At 35.9% G+C, this 17,998-nt stretch overlaps 1 protein-coding gene across 1 annotated transcript; it reads left to right on the top strand.

The window, feature by feature from the left end:
• The first annotated feature begins 6,389 nt into the window (after positions 1-6,389).
• Positions 6,390-12,359, top strand: LOC145662034 (fatty acyl-CoA reductase 1-like). Its single transcript, XM_081727368.1, has 3 exons — positions 6,390-6,810; positions 7,703-7,951; positions 10,349-12,359. The coding sequence occupies exons 2-3, from the start codon at positions 7,848-7,850 to the stop codon at positions 10,593-10,595; spliced, it is 351 nt and encodes a 116-aa protein (XP_081583494.1). The 5' UTR covers positions 6,390-6,810; positions 7,703-7,847; the 3' UTR covers positions 10,596-12,359.
• The last annotated feature ends 5,639 nt before the right edge of the window (positions 12,360-17,998 follow it).

Here is a 17,998-nt window from a genome sequence, read left to right as displayed (position 1 = left end):
ACGTTGGAATATAGACTCCGCAATATGTAAACAAAGGAAATAAATTTGATTTAAATTGAATTATTATGTAAAATATCAACTAGAAAAAGTACTAACTTTGAAACTATTATACTGAGTACAGACCTAAATAATAGCTGGTATTTTAAACGTAATTTCAATCTATCAATTGTATATACAAGAAACTATCTAACCAAAATTAACTTGAAGTCCATTAATATCAAAGGAATACTTGAACAGGCTTCTAGTACTACTACTATTTCGCATTACACCAATTACTGCCACTGTTCATTGAATTGTTATTGACTCTAACTACTTATTCTAATTCTACACGTCTTTAGTAACTACACCTGCACTGCTTCACCTAATTTAACTACTTCCATGGTAACGTTCACCTTCAATTGGTAAACCTAAAATACGAATACTTATCTATTTATATATGGAGTTCTGCATGCAATACATACTTCCTTCCTTCTGAATCTTGAAATCTAAGCTAACTAAAGATCTAACCAGGAATGACTCCAAAGTTGAACCTTGAATCTGGGGATAACCTATATTGTAAGGATCCCCACATCAGGACAAGAGCACATGTCAACACAAAACGTGCTATTGATTGTAAACAGCAGAGCAGAAGAAAAGCCGACACGAAAGGCACCGAGTATCGCCGAAAGAAGACGGACTTCACGGAAGGACCCGAAGAGGACAGATAAAAGGCGGACCACCGAGGGACCCAGCATCAGTCGCCCAACTGATCAAACCACCTCCACCGCCCTCAGGTCGCACTGGACTAGGGATATACCTATCCTTTCCGGAGGTCGCCCTGGACTAGGGGTCCTTACTACAACCAAGCCTCGCGAAGCTGCCTTGAGCTGAGAGGGCTATCCTTCAAGACTCACCTGAACCGGCAGGTGCCTTGGAGACTGCCTTGAGAGAAGGGGCGCCGTGCAAACACCTATTTCCTCTCATCTGGATATGACAAGATAGACACTATTTTACTCTTTGTAATCAAAAACGTTTTGTATTTAACAAATTTTTATAACAAATTGGTGAACGGGATAAATCTCGGTCCATTATTGACTCTACCAAAATCATTACAATATATTCCTGAAAGGGTTTGTCAAGTAAGTTCCAAACCAAGTTTCAATTCCTTGCTCGGAAGGGAAATCGCCTCCAGGGTTGGAAATATATAGAACAACTTGACCTATATATCCTATAAATATTAAAGTACTCCGCATGACTAGTAGATTAAGAATATAATATGTACTACTCAATTATATCCTATATTAAAGAACAAAAAAAAAACATGATTGTTTCACTATAGATATCCTATATTAGTGGACCTATAAAGTTGGGAAAAGCATATCCATAATGTCCAGTCAACCGTTCATTTGATCTCACAACTAATGTGACTCATTGTTATGGCTAGATGTTACACATACGATGTATGTATTTCAAATTCTATACTTTCCACGATTTTACCTATATACATTGTCAGATCAGTACGTTCATTATATGTTTGTCAACTGCTCATCTAGACTAGTTGTTTGATAGGTCACACTTTACAAAAACGTTCAATAGATTTTGAGTTACTAATTAGAGAAAACTAGTGGTGATAGTAATTTGAGCTTATTTACTCGATCCGAATAGCTCTTTCTTTGTAGCTATATAACCCCGATTGGTCACCCTTCAGGGTTTAAGCACTCCAGCGACTACAAGGCCACAATTTAATGAGAGGAAAGAAGGTTACGGCTGGATGTTGTTTGCCGACGCTCGGCTTTAGTTGTTGGCTATGTGTGAGAGTCACTGTCCTGGCAAGATGGTACTGCTAGGATTTGGCCTTTGTTTTTACGGCGTGAGGGCCTCGTAACTCACATTGTCTCACGATCACTCTACGGCGTGATATTGAGGTTCACTAATATAGAATATTTATAGTGAAATAATCATTTTTCGAGGTTATTACTTTGATATAGGATATAATTGGTTAATGCATATTATATTCTTAATCTACTAGTCATGCGGAGTACTTTGATATTTATAAGATATATAGGTCAAGTTGTTCTATGTTTCCAACCCTGAAGGAGATTTCACTTCTGGGCAAGGAATTGAAACTTACTTTGGAACTTACTCGACAAACCCTTTCAGGAAGTATATAGGTTATCCCCAAATGCAAGGTTCAACTTTGAAGTCATTCGTAGTAAGAGATGGGAAGTATAGGAGTTTATGAAATGACATAGACATATAGTTAACGGAACGTGTACAAATATGCTAGTAATATGTGATGGGCACGGTCAGAACAAAATCAAATTACAAGGTAGTGAATGTTACGTTTTGCTGAAGGAAGAAAATTTGAGAAAATGAAATGAATTACACATGTAACGCAGCGCACTGGATATCACATCACGATGTTCATTGCGTGTCGTCACTTGTACATTCGTGCGTACGAAGTTAATACCACCTCGTGTCTTGACAATTTTAATGATTTCGAGACGAGAATTATATTTAACTAATTGCTGGAAAGCTGCGCGAACTGTGTCATATTTCTGATCATATTCGGTTAACAAAAAGTTATACATAGGTTCGTGTTGGTGTTGGGTAGTGGTAGAAGTTGATGGCAAATCCATGGTTGTTGCAACTCTTATTTGTCTGATAATACGCATAATACGTTGTTTCATGAAATCCGAGGTTTGTTCGCCGCCTGCGAGGTTTGTGCTCCGAAGATATAGAACGAATGCGATGTCCTTTAGTGATACAGTCATCGTAAGTAGGAGAAACAGGAGTATTGAGTCCTAACCGTCGTGTTCTGATGACAATTCGGGACTGCGTTTTCTGGCGACCATGTGGCTTGATGTTAAATGGAGTTTGTTGATGAGATTCGATGGTCCGGAGATGTTGCCAAAATCCACCATAAAATGAAAGAGGCTAGTGCCGAAACCTAAATGAAGATGTAAGAAAAGCAAGTTACTCTCCAAAAGTGAAAACTTTTGTTAGTTCTGTAAGTATCATATTGTGCTACGCTCACAAATGGATATTGCAACACTTGGTCCTTGCTGGCACGAGAGCCAGTGCAAGAGAGATTAGACATCTTGATTAGGTATCGAACACATTCCTAGGGTATAGGGGATTAGGATGACATTCCTAGGGTATAACAGAGTTCTAGTGACTAGTAGTAAGAATTCGTATTAGTGGTTATTTTTGCTATGACCAAAGCTTTATGCGGTAATTTGACATTTATACCAAGTAACGAAAACGTGTTATATTCCTTATGATCCTTCATGAAAATAGTTTCGCGAGTATGTAAATTTTCTGACATTTACATGAGTATAAGATTTACCATCTGTTGTTCCTATGTGGATAAATATTATAGAGTATACACCTATACACCTCATTACTTCCCTAAATTTATACAATTTCCCAGCACACATGTTTGTGACTCCCACCAACTTTGAATATTGGGAAATCATTCCACTATCTTTCATGTATGTTGGGAACAAAATGAATTTTGATCAAACTTTCGATATTTTAGGTTAATATCGATACTCGATATCCAAGATGGAGAGTGAACACGGTCTCATCTTGAATGTTTGAGAGAAGACGAGGCGAGACCGTGAGTTGTCTCGATAGTTTTCATTTCTACAAATCGTGTATAGTATTATTATTATTATTATTATTATTATTATTATTATTATTATTATTATTATTATTAAATTCACACATTGGCAATAAAATGAGTAGAGTGGCCCCACGTAGCGTAGTCACTAGCGCTCTTGCCTTTGGTGCGAGCGGTCCCGGATTCGATTTCCGGTAGGGACACTCGGTCGAAAAAGTGTAAAACGCTTTTTCAGGCCACACACCCTGAATAAGGCTTTCCTGGGTTTTCTTATTCACACCAGGCAAATGCCGGGTGCCAGAGTGGTACCTAACATATACCGGTATGTCCCAGGCCGCTTCCTTCCCTTCCCAATCCTTTAATTCTTCCCTTTCCCCGGATAGTGTGCTCACCGAGCGATGTCATCCCTCAAATATGACGGGCTAAATGGCCTTAGATGCCGAAAACCCAGTAATCTAAATCCTAATTCTAATCCTTAAATGAACAGAAATTAAATGAAATAAGTTGAAAAGAATATATGTGGCGAAAGAAGCCTTTAGGAGGAAGAAAATGCTATTTTGTGGAACCTTGAATAAAGTTGAGGAAAAGACTCATAAAATGCTTCGTGTGCAGTATTGTATTGTATGGGGCAGAAAGATGGAAATTACGCAAAAATGTTGAAAAACGAGTGGCAGTTTTCAAAATGTGTGTGTGGAAAAGAATGGAGCGAATTAGCTAGGTCGAGCGGAAAACGAATGAGAGGGTGTTAAAAATGGTAAGGGAGAAAAGAACAATTTTAGATATGATTAAGAAGAAGAAGAGAAACTGGTTTGGACATTGAATAAGAAGGAGCTGTATCATGAGGGAGGTTCTAGAGAGTATGGAAGCAGGAAAGAGAGGGATGGGCTAAGGAGATTACAATTAATGGACAATATCAGAACGGAAAAATCGTATGTGAAGACGAAGAGGTTAGCAGAAGACCGTGGATCATGGAAACTTCTCTGTTGCAGCAAGTAACCTGCCAATAATATCAGAATACATATGATGATGATTTTTAACATATTTAAAGTAAGGTCCGTTTGGCAATATCTAACACGGGAGGGTCCCATAAGTTGTCGCTAAATCTTATTGCCGCATAGCACATCTGATAGAGCATCATGAAAAATGAACATGAGCAAAATTTAAGCTGCTATGGACCAGAAGGATACGAGCTAGGGTTCTTCAAACTTTGAATATCCAAAAAATTATATCATGGAATTAAGTACGTTTAACATAAATAGCTTGAAATCCGTTAAAGCAATCAAAACAAAAGTTGCACAATATAATGATAACAAAATGCCCTATCGAAAACCATAAACAGAATTGCCAACTCAGCATAAAATATTTTATTTGAAATAGCACCATATACAAGTGCGCACAGATTTAAAATGCAGTATTATCACTAAACATAACAGTGAAGTATAGTGGTAGGCCCTACAGTGTTGCACACTATTAGAGTTACGTGTGCTGAAAATATACAGTGGAGAATTGTGATATGTGGCAACAGATGGTAATAAAAGAATATAGGTCTATACTATGAATTTAGTTCAAATACATAACACAGATAGTATAACATAGCAAAATGTCAGCAATGTCACAAAATATTGATGCATTTGAAAAACGAAATTGAGTGATGTCATTTTTACCTCCTGTGTCAGCTTCGAAGCTATATAGGAGTGTAAAGTGGGATCTGAATCACTATGAAAGAGGAAGATAATAATGAAATGTAAGGTGAAAAGTACAACAAAATATATTCGAGGCGGGACTGGAACCCCCGATGCCTAATATGTCGGTTGTTTAGCCTTCTAGACCACACGGCTATCCTGGCCGACTAAAATCGACACGAGGTAGTAATAAAATATTTCCAATGTTAATGGGGTAATATTGCAGTGTACAAACATAATCATATGGAAATGTAGGAAAGGAAATGTAATAATATGTCACTTAACACGAAAGACAGAAACCATGAAATTACTCTTCCAATCAAAATATTGATAAGATAATCGAGAACCAGTTTACAGAATTAGAAAACAGTATTTCTTTCCTCGTGTGTATCATTTTGTTTTCGCGAGTTGTCTGCTTATTTATCGGGGCTACAGAAGTATAATGCAAAATCCTTACTTGTTTATAATGCATTCCTTTATTAGCATTTGTAACCACATATCAGACTTCTCTATTGTACATTTTCAGCACACGTAGCTCCAATAGTGTGCAACACTGTACCACTACACTTCACTGTTATGTTTAGTGATAATACTGCATTTTAAATCTATGCACACTTGTATATGGTGCTATTTCAAATAAAATATTTTTACGCTGAGTGACAACACTGCTTCACCTATGGCAACAATGGTTGTGGTTTTCGATAGGACATTTTGTTATCATTATATTGTGCAACTTTTGTTTTGATTACTTTAACGGTTTTCAAGCTATTTACTTTAAACGTACTTAATTCCATGATATAATTTTTTGGATATGGAAATTTTGAACCCCCTAGCTCGTATCCTTCTGGTCCATAGCAGCTTAAATTTTGCTCATGTTCATTTCTCATGATGCTCTATCAGATGTGCTATGCGGCAATGAGATTTTACCGACGACTTGTGGGACCCTCCCGTGTAAGTAAAGTGCGAGCGTTTGTAACTTTGTGCATGTGCAGTGTCTCCCGGCATCTTTTGAGTATAAATAGACACTATTTAGAATAGCATCACCAACGTGTGAGTTTTGTGGTGTGTGATGGAAGAGCTCAAAGAATAAAGCGGACCGCCGACTGCGAAATAAAATCTCTAATATGATTCCTGACTGCGAGAAATGTGACACCGGCAGAAATTCATCGCCAAGTCTGTATGTATATGATGCAATCTACAAAAGTGTTAGCAAAGTTCTGAGTGGGTGAGACTGTTTATAGAAGGGCAGGAAAATGTTCATGATGAACCATAAGCGGGCCGGCACTCTTCAATTACTAACGATCTCTTGTGCATGCGGTAAATATCAAGATTTATGAAACGATTCACCATTTCCATGCTATCAAAGGATTTTAGACAAGTTTAACGATCTGTTCTCTAGAAAATTTTGTCGGATGCATTGGCCTCTCAGGTGGAAAAGTTTTATGGCACGGGGTCTGCAACATCTTGTCTATCGATAAGACATGTTTCATCGTCAACGGGAATTTCGTTGAAGCGTAGCTGAAGGTATGCAGAATGTAAAAACGAATCGCTGATTTGAGAAACATCGTAAGTCAGCCATATGCCGAAAATGCGTTTACATGCAGTTTTGAAGATTTAAAGGTAGCTACACAGTTGGGTTGTGATATGTTAGAAGTCATGATAATAGTTAGTGCAATATCGAGCTGCAGCAAGTGTCTCTGAGTTGAGAAACGTCACAAATCACTGACTTACGGCATCATTGACATTATTGACTTATGACGTTTATCAAATCAACAATTCAAATACAATATACTTGAAATTTTTAATAGTTTTTTATTGTCATAAAATTATTATAAACTACATATTATTATTATTATAAAATATCCTTCATTTATATATATATATATATATATATATATATATATATATATATATATATATATATATATACGAGGAACACTTTAAAAATAAGCTCCGTTTTATTATATATACGAATACCTCCCGCGCAATTCAGTAAAAAAGGAATATACGAGTATTACATGCGCATAAACAAAAAACTGATTTTATTATAGTAATAACCAAACAAATAACTTCTCCGAGTATGGTTGAAAGCGATAGTCTGTGTATTGTCTTAGTGACTCCCAGTAGTTATTAACATTTTAATTTGATAAAATTGTTGGATTATTAGTTATTCGTGTTATTCGAGTACGTTTATTCGAATTATTACTTGACCAGTTACTGGTTCATTGGAATATATTCGAACAGTTGCTCATTACTCAAACAATTATTTTATCCCAATATTCGAAATACTTATGTATTATTCAATTTTGACAGCATTCTTGCTGCCAGAATTATTTATAGTCTACATTAAAAAAATCAAATAGGCAGTTTACATTATCTTTTGTTTATGTTTATACTTTCATTTGTTCAATTTCAGTTCGAAATCTCTGTCAGTGTATAATTTCGCTCAACACCCAACAAACTATTTAACTTGGGGACATTGTAGACGCCTTACGACTGCATATTTGTCCAAACATCAACTTGACCCTGATACTCCGACAGAGAGATACATATACGGATTTATGACAACTAATATTGTTATTTACTACATTGCGCATTTTATTCTCCAACTTCTTCCTGCTTATATGATGGATTTAGTCTCATATTTTCGAGGAAAAAAAACAAGGTAAGTTAAGACATTTAAATGTTTCTTATTTGAAGATACAACTGATCCTGTTCAAGATCTCATTACTGTCACGTTGCCTTTAGTTTATAATTGATGGGTTATATATAGCAGAAGGGGTCCAGAAGCAGTAAAAAACACAAAATTTACAGGAGAAAAGGATTGTCCAAGTACTTAGACCTAACATAACGTAACCAAATCTAACCTAACCTAAGCCTACCTGAACTATCATAAACTAACTTAATATAAGCAGGAATAAGCGAAATTCTATCTTTTTTTGGGGGGGGGGAATTATGCTGAACACCTACACTAACATAATCTAATATAAACTAACCTAAACTAACCCAAACTCTCCTAAACTAACCTAATGTGAACAGAAATTACCGAAATTGTAACATTTTTTTTAGAAATAATTGCTGGAGCCCTTATGCTAAACATTAACCTAATTGATAATTTCAAAAGTCTGTGTAAGAACATAAAAAGACAATTATAAGAGATCTTGTTTAGAATTGCTATGACACTAGTAAGACAACATTACACCTTATAGTTAATAAGATATAGCCCAAAAATTTTAGTGACTCTAAAACTTTAATTCTTTAAGTACAATATTGTGGAAAAATAAAACATATATCAGTTCATAGACGACATTGAGTTCAGCAAACTGAGACCGCTGGAAGGTGAATTCTCATGAGTAGACTTCGATAAAATCAAGAAAAAAATAACTTTTGGGGCGCTAACAATATCATTCGTTGCCAACAATAAGTGATAGTACTTATTTTGTTTATACAAAAAATTGTTATTTATTATACTCATAGTCCTACAATAACTAGTGCCCCCATGGGGCTAGGCGAGACGAGAAATAAGGTTGTCTCGTCTCGTCTCGATACTCTTTCATTTTTTCCTCTTCCTACAAGGGAGGGAAAGAGTGAGAAGAAAAAAAGAGAAAATAAAACCTTTAAGTTTTACGTCCCACGATAATGCCGGCTAGGCTAAAGGAGACGGTGATGAGAAATGGTGGAATGAAGAAAGTGGGAAGAAATGGAAGCTCCGATAAAACCCCCACACACGGTGTTTGTTCACCACAAAGTTCACTTGGCGCGAGCTGGGATCGAACCAAGGACCCCATGCAACAGAAGTGAACGCTCTACCATTGAGCCATCGCGGCCATAAGAGAGGCGAAAAATGAGTGAGGATTACAATTATTAAAATAAGATAGCTTTATCTCGTAATCTCTTAAGGATAGAGGCATGAAAATTAGTGTGTAGGCTTTTAATTTTAAAATAATTAAAGCCATGTTTCAGCGTTCCCTTCGAAGAGAAGATAAAGATGGAAAGAGAAAAGGTAGGAATTGTAACTGTTAAAATAACTTGACCATATCTTGAAATCCTTTAAGAGTAGAGAGATATTAATTAATGTTTCAGCATATTTTGATCTTTTCCTCACAATTGAAGAAAAAAAAGAGTGAGGGTTATCGTTGTTATAAAACGATGGCCATATCTCGAAATCCTTGAAGATTAGATACATATTAGGGATATGAAAAGTGCGAGGCCGTAGACCGAGCAAATTAGGGTGTAGGTACGAGTAGCAGTTACTAACAATTCTTGCATCTCTCTCTTCTAACGGTGGCAAATAGTATAAACTGAGCTCAACACTGTTATTTTGACATTTTTAACGTCAATATCCTTATGTAAAACGACATTGAGAAGCTTCTCTGTGGTTTAGACTGGTAGAGTAAAGTACGTATAATAAAATCCAATGAGAAACTACTTACACATTAGCCAATTGTACACTTCCCCACTGAAATAATGTAATTAATCACAGTGAGGTATGAACAGTGTTGATTTTAGAGGATTTCTCCCGGAGGAAGTGAGAATGTCAATGCGCAAGGGGTTAAAATAGTATTGTGAAATTATTGATAATCCTTATTGAGCATGATTGAAGATTTGCCCCAGGGGGGGAATTTCGTAGTACTGTGAGAAAATTACCCCGTGCCTCCCTAAAATCATCACTGGGTACAAATAAAAGCTAACATTTTGTTTAGAAAACAGTGGAGTATACGCAAGAGTTCCCCAATATTTAACCTCTCTTCCACAAGATATTATGAAAAATGAATACCGTAATATATGCAATAATACTGAAACTACGATGTATGATCTTGAGAGCTTAACCTTCTTGATGAAATATGTACGCTACTGTCTAGACAACCTGTCATTACTTTATGTATTAACGATACACCATTAGATGTTCATTACTAGAAAATGGTGTGCTCTTACTTCATCTGAAAGATTGTCAGGTGTTATTGTCCATATTTATAAAACAATTACATTTGTATGAAAGCTCTATAATGTGATTAACATTTGTACACAATCATTTATTGGGTTTTAATTTCATATTTTTCAGTATGGTGAAACTTCAACACAAGCTCCGGTCTGAAGCTATTAGAAATAGATTTGCTACATTACGATATTGGGACTTTCGTACAGAGGATACAGTTGCTCTATTTCAACGTTTGAATAATGTGGATAAAATCTTATTTAACTTCGACCTGACCACTTTGTGTTGGGAAGACTATCTGAAAGCCTATTTATCAGGAATACGTGATTATTGGCTCAGGGATATGTATCATAAGGTGAAAAAGTCATCATGAAATAATTCCAATGGAGGGAATAGTATAATGAGTGATATCAAATCCCTACAACGAAAGCATAAAGTGAATTTAATAAGAATTTGAACTTTATGAAAATACGAGGGTGGATCGAAAAGTAATACCTCCTATGGTATAAAAATGTATTTGTGAAGATATAACAGTAAAGTGTATTACTGATCATAGCCTAAGCTGTCCTCTACAGAAAACTCCCTTTCAACATAGTCTCTATGATTTGGAACAAATTTGCGCCATCATCGAACCCAGGGATCAAGACCTTTTTGGAAAAATTCAGGGATTTGCTTGTTTGCTTCTTGACTTATGATTTTAAAGCTGTTTTAACTTCATCCAAGTCATTGAATCTGAAGCCATGTAGGTTTTCCTTTATAGACCCAAACAGATAAAAGTTAGAAGGGACAACTCAGGGCTGTACGGTGGATGAGGCACAACCCAGTTTTGCAATCACCTGAGTTCTGAAAAATGACGTGTCTGGGGATGCATTATCGTGATAGAGCTTGATAGAGTGAATATTTTTAGTGATATCTTCAATTTTTTATTGTCTATTTAAGTTTCTTAAGTGTGGCTACAAGGGTCTCACTGTCAATTGTGGTACGATGGTTCAGAAAGTCAACTAGAATAACCCCCTATGAGTCCCAAAATACTGTTACCATAACCTTCTGGGTTGATCTGGAAGATTTGAATTTTTTGAACGTGGAAAACTATACTCTGGCAGCATTCATTGGATTGTTCTTTATTCTGGGTCATACAGGTACACCCAGGTCTCATCTCCAGTGACCACATTTTTTGAAGAAGGTTTGATTGTCAGCGTCAAATGTGTCCAGGAGTTGTTTACAAATTTCCATTTGCTTCCTCCGATTCTCAACACTCAACTGCTCAGGAACTCACTTAGTATAAACTTTGTGATATCCCAAGTCAGCAATTATTCCTTGGGCAGAGCCATAAGAGATGTTCAATGCATCAGCAACATTCTGAACTGTAATACACCTGTCTCCTTGAATCAGTTGATCAGCACGTTCTCGATCTGCATAATGTAACTGATATCGACCGATCGCTTCTCAGTTTATCTTCGATTTCTGTTTCTCTGCTTCGAAATTTCTTTACACAACGTCACACTTTACTAATGTTCATTATTAGCTCCATGGAGATTACGGATTTCCTTAGGTTGACAATCTTTTTTTCTTTTTTGCCAGAAATTCAATGACGACTCTTTCTTTCAGTTTCAGATCCATGGTTCTAATCAGTCGAACTAAAAAAGACAAGACTACATTAGTAGAGTAAAATTACCTCTATAATATCATGTATAAATAGTTCAGTAACTGTAATAGAAACTAAATTATAGCGAGGAAGGCATTACTTTTTGATCCACCCTCGTAATGTACTTGTATACTTAGGTACATGATACTTGATGTACTTCTTTTCGTATTATTTCTTATAGTTTACAGAAGAAGTATGTGAACGCAAGTTAAGGAAACAAACTTTAACTATGTTTAAAAATAATCTCGTGCCATGAATAGTTTCATAAAATTGGAAATACTGAATCTTAAATAAGTAAATAATTATTCACAAGTTTTTGTGTGAAATTATTGCAGTTGCGTATGAATATAACAGCAATCTAAAATTAAAACATTGGAACCGCTCAAATTTTATACTCCCTTAAACACTGATTGGGTGAAACATATCCTAGGCAATATTTGCTTAAATATAATTGTTTCTACTGTGTGTAGTAGTTCTTAAAAGATGATTCAATAAATGTTTTGTTGTGACAGAAGAATATCTTTATTTATTTATTAGTATAAGATTAAACAGTCGACTAATATTATGCAATAGTGTTTTTCAGTAGCATATACTTTTTATATGTATTGTATTTACCTTTATAAAATGGAACAAAACGAAAATTGCCACAACTATAATTACTGTAGGAAACAAAGTAAAGGAAGTACAAAAATAAAAACAAGAAAACTCATACAAAGCAGAAGAGTAATTGAGAAGCAAAAATTTACTTAAATGCACGTTTTGTCATAAGCATGATATTTTTCAGTTTCTTGTTTGCAATCAGTGGCGGCGCTACAGGAAGGGCGAGGGGCGACCACCCCCAATATTTTTTCTCGTCCCCCTTCGCACCATTTTTCTATGTACAACTACTGAATAATAATAATAATAATAATAATAATAATAATAATAATAATAATAATAATAATAATAATAATAATAATAATAATAATAATAATAATATGTACAACCTAAAAATAATAATAATCAAAGCAAAACAAGTGTGGTTGCCTTGCTTCCCCAAAATGTTTCTTGCCTTTCCTGTTGCCTCCCTACTATTACGAGCTTAGCGCCGCTGCTGTTTGCAATAGTAACTTTTTATTACGATCAGCATTGTTTACATATACCTTGTTTCACGCAGCATTCCTCTTTTACCTGACATCGCTTACCCGCAGGGCCTAAAATTGAGTGGAGTACTCCACACTTTGTGGAACTGTAGGAAGGGAGTGTGGAACTGTAATTCTTAAAGTGTGGAGTGGTGTTAACGTGAGTACCTTACTTTTCTCGGATTATGCATTTAAACGCGTTTAGTGTGTCAAACTATGTCTTACTGATTCAATACATTCATTATGCAATGGGTTACTCAATTCCATATAACTGTTAGTATATGACATTAAGCCAGAGTTAATACGTATAGGTGTCTCCTAGATGGCAGAGAAAATCATTGCCAATTTTGAGGTGAAGGAGCTTTTTAACTATATTTAGTTTTTAAACGTTTTCGGTTGCATTCATATAGTTTTAAAATATGCAACTAACTGCACATTTATCTATTGTTTCAATAGGACATTATACCTTTTTTCTACACTTTTCCGATATAATGATATGTGTTCTTTTGTAGATAAAAATTACACGATTCTTTGAACCCGTTATAGAAATATGTACTACCCGAGATAACATACATCAATAACTGCCGAAGCACAGCGTTACGAAAATCAGTAGAAAGAGTAATGTTTCCCAGAGTGACTTCGATAGTTACTGATAGTGAAAACATGAATACAGGAGAACACAAAGGAATGTGGAAATTGTTAACTGATGAAAGAGTTGCTTCAGGTGAAACGTTACCTCTGTTGAAAATTTGGTGTGCTGCCCATCGCATTAATTTAGCATGGAAAGATGTCACCACGAATGTCCAAGAAGTTTCATCTCTCATATAAGCAGCATTTGGACTGTGTGCTTTCTATCACTCTTCAGAGCAGCGAACGAAAAGTTTAACGGCGGTAGCTTCAGAAAATAACTTAGAAGTTTTGCACTACCCAGAATATTTTGACGTCAGGTGGACAAAATTTTCATTCAGTATGCTCACTACTCTCCTAAAAAATTGGTATCCAAGCTGCCTTTACTTGAAAACGGAAAGCCATGTATGTAATGAAGCCAATGGTCATCTGCGTAAATGGATAGAAGTAGATCGCCTTCATCTTCTGTGTCTTGTGACAGACGCTCTATATGTTTTCAAGAACTGCCAGCAGAAGTTCGAGAGTGATGAAATGTTTCTTTTGAACAGAAAACAAATAGAAATAGAACTGTAGCACAATTGGAGAGTATGAAAGAGAAACCTCTGTTAGGCGAGTGGGAAAAAAAGTTTTTAAACGAACGTGTGCAAGAGAACGTCAACGGAGAAATATAGTACTCATTACATGGTATTCAACTTCATCGTAACACACGTCGCAATAAATCCTATAACAAATATGTCAGTGAGAAAAGAGATTTTACTTGTAGTACGCTACGAAGTCCTGGATTCCATAATTAACTTTGTTAGTCAGCGTTTGCTGTATGAAGACAGTATTGTTGCTTTGGAGCCTTTGCTTGTTTTGCAAGAGGATGTAACTGATGATGCCATAAGAGAATGCCACAAAGTTATTTGTCCTGATACAGATCTTTTGCAGTTCGCAATACAATATAGAGAGGCATCATCGTGCAGTATGTTAAAAGATCTGGACGCTAAAAGATTTCTCATGAGAATCTGTGGAAATCAGTCATTTCATACTCTGTCAACAAGTCTAGCCCGAGTTGTTGCTTCGAAACCATCTTCTTCCGATGTTGAAAGACTTATAAGTGACTACAACATATTGAAAACAGATAACAGACTGTCTTTAGCTCCCAAGGCTGACCAGAAAGGAAAGGCGTTTTGAAGTTGGTAGGAAGTCAAAGGAACAGCCCTGGTATAACGGTGTATTTGCCGCGGCAGAAAACAGACAGACAGCGTGATGATCACGGAAAAATGACAGTGAAATTCTTATGTAAGTGACTTTTTTCTTCCAGTGTAACTATTTTTCTTACCGGTTTGTTTCCTGTATTTTATGGTTTAATGCAATACAATTAAATATGTATCCTAATGTGCCTTTAATTTTCTTTGCTCTGGATGCCAAAATTTTCCTTAATGATAATAATAATAATAATAATAATAATAATAATAATAATAATAATAATAATAATAATAATAATAATAATAATAATAATAATATTTTGGGTCGCAGGTAAACATGACGTACTGGACAGAACACTAATTATATTTCTAAACAAATGCTGACTAAACTAGTTTTTCTATACTATATAAAATTTTTACCAGTGTGGAGCTGTGATTTCGTTGAATTTTAGGCCCTGCTTACCCGCCTCACCTCTTCCAACTTTTCTTCGTAGAGCAGCAATGATAGCCCGTGCATTTGCAGCTCTGATTTGAATGCATTTCTCCGCAAGTTGTTCTCCTAGTTATAATAGAAAATACCTGCGTCAGTGTAGCTATTGATTGCAAGTCTAAAAGAAACCGAAGAGTTTATGCGCCAAGATTGACTACATTGCAGAACATGTGTACTAACCAGTGTCTGGATAGTACTTGCACAACGTTTATGTCTATTTGAACTACAATAACTACGCCATGTTTAGTTCTAATAAAAATTTATTGTTCCGGACTTTTTTTTTTTTTCTTTCTTTCTTTAGCTGCACCGATCTTCACGTCTGGATGCGTACTGCTAAAACTAGGGTTCTTGTCACGTTTTCCCTGAAATACTGTCAGGTTCTCTGATTAGTTATTAGTATAATTGTATTACACAACTCATTTTGTGCTTTCTTTACCGAAATTAGTACTTCTCGCCTAGCCTTATTAACAATACTAACAAAATTTGTGCTGTTTTTGTATAGACTTCCGGTTAGAGATAATGAAGTAAAGAAATTGTCAGAAGTGACATCATAATTTTTAGTATATGATCATCAACGTACCATGACTATCCTGAACACTCAACCAAAACTGGAAGTTGTTTAAATTTCTACTACTTCTGGTTTCAATACTGATTTCTAGTACGCAATAAGAGATATCACGATGTGTCTTTTTGCAATTGATTCAGCTTACGAAAGATAGGTTCTATCTCGCCAATTAACCTTCTAATCAAACCGAAAGTGGTTAAATAATCCATGTTCGGTTTCAACATTTATCTCCATAGATCAAAATGGTATTAAATAGTGCTTCTCTGCAAATGATTCAGGTTGTCAAGAGAATATACAATTACAATCTGTAACACTCTACCAAAACCGGAAGTGGTTGGAATTTACTGCTACTTCCAGTTTTAATACTGATTTCTGTAGAGCAAAAACCGTAAGCTATATGGAAATGAACCTTTTTGCAATCGATTCAGTTTCCCAAGAGTAGGTTCGATCTCATTACTCAACCATTTGTTCAAACCGGAAGTAATTCAAAGTAACAATTTCCGGTTTCAACTGGTATCAAAATGGAACAAATCAGTAAGGCATAGCGAGTAATGATTTTTTTTGTTTTGATAAATCACTCTTTCAAATAGGGATGCGCACGAGTCGAGACAAGTCTCGAATCTCGACTCGACTCGACTCGAATTCGAGTCGAGATTCGAGTCGAGACACACTCTGTAAAATTCGAGACGAGTCGAGACAGACGTATTTCTCGACTCGAATTTTCGAGTCGAGACACGAGTCGAGTCGAGACTGCTCGTAAAAATCTCAACTCGACTCGAATGTCTCAAAAATCTTTCTATAATTTTTAATATTATTTTGAAGAAAGTACTTACTCAGAAACAGTCTTGAAACTAATTCAAGTGAGCAGCCATGCATAGACGTAACTTAGAGGGGGCAAGGGAGGCAACTGCCCCCACATTTCTGAAGTTTATTAGGATAGTCATCCAGTGTTATCTATAAACTGAGCTGAAGCGAATACAACACCATTTTGCTTAATTTTATGTTTTGTTTCACAGTATTAAGGTCTTTTGGAGACTAACGAGGCCAAGAGAAAGGAAGGGCAAGGAAGTGAAAAAACAGCGACCCTGGCCTGACAAAAGATACTAGGTTAAACCTCAGTCACTCAGTCAGGATGGACGATCGGAACAGAGTTCGTGGCCATGCTCCACCTTTAAAATGCTGCTTGTTCGGCATACACACTGCCCAGGGCTTAAAGTGGCTTCAGTGAAAAGCCACCTCACCAGAATGCTTATCCACAGTGAGTTGCGAGAACGCAGTCAACAATGGAAGTAAATAATCCCTGATCCATGTTCCAGATCTGGTTTGATAGGTCATATTAATAGTCGTTTCATAGACGGAACCAAAATATTAATTAAAAATTAATGCACAATGTTTGTAAAGTGACAATTGTTGTACACGAACTAAATTCTGACAACAGACTGATTCTATGCTGACAGAACTTAGTGCCGAGCGTTCCGGCTCACTTTAAGTCTTGGCACTGCCTCTCTACTACTAGCTTGGTAATTGTCACTCACTTTCGATGCATGTGTTCTAAATTGATTCACACCTCACTTTATTGCTTTTTTCGTTTTTAGACATTACATGTTTCTTTACGACGGTAATAATAATAATTTATAAACTGTATTGTCATGATTTCTTTATTTTTCTGTTACATCAGAAATGCTTGTAATTTGAATAAATATAGGACTTATTCAGAACATTTTGGGGGGGCGGAGGTGGAGGATCACAGAGGCAGTGTAAAATTGTGATTGAATATTTACTATTTAAAACAAATTTCTCATGTTCAGAGATATATACCATATACCTTCATATACCTTCTCCCTTACTGATTCTGGCTGTTTCTTAGGCAATGGACAGTTATTAAAAATTTTGTCTTACGGTATCTATGCTGATATTATTATAAAATGTTCGACTGTAAACTGTCTTTAAGTCTGAAAGAAGTTTTAGAATAACAACGGGAATGGAACTCTGATTTTAACCATATCTGGTAATGTCTTGCAATAAATGCTTTGCCACATCCATCTTAATAAAGGTCAGTGAACTTTGAGCGTGCTGGAGAAACGGGATGTGGTGTTCGTTGATGGTCAAAGGAAGAACAGGTCGGTCTGTTGTCTGGG

Source organism: Thermobia domestica, chromosome 10 (assembly GCF_964235325.1).
Source record: "Thermobia domestica chromosome 10, izTheDome1.hap1.1, whole genome shotgun sequence".
NCBI lineage: Eukaryota > Metazoa > Arthropoda > Insecta > Zygentoma > Lepismatidae > Thermobia > Thermobia domestica.
Note: the sequence above shows the minus strand (reverse complement) of the source record. Positions and strands in the feature narration are given on the sequence as shown.

What these genes read in the sequence shown, in the direction of transcription:
- LOC145662034 (XM_081727368.1), top strand. Translation starts at nt 7,848, where the DNA reads ATGACAACTAATATTGTTATTTACTACATTGCGCATTTTATTCTCCAA. An exon ending in TTTCGAGGAAAAAAAACAAG is followed by an intron (nt 7,952 to 10,348) that starts GTAAGTTAAGAC and finishes CATATTTTTCAG; the next exon opens with TATGGTGAAACTTCAACACA.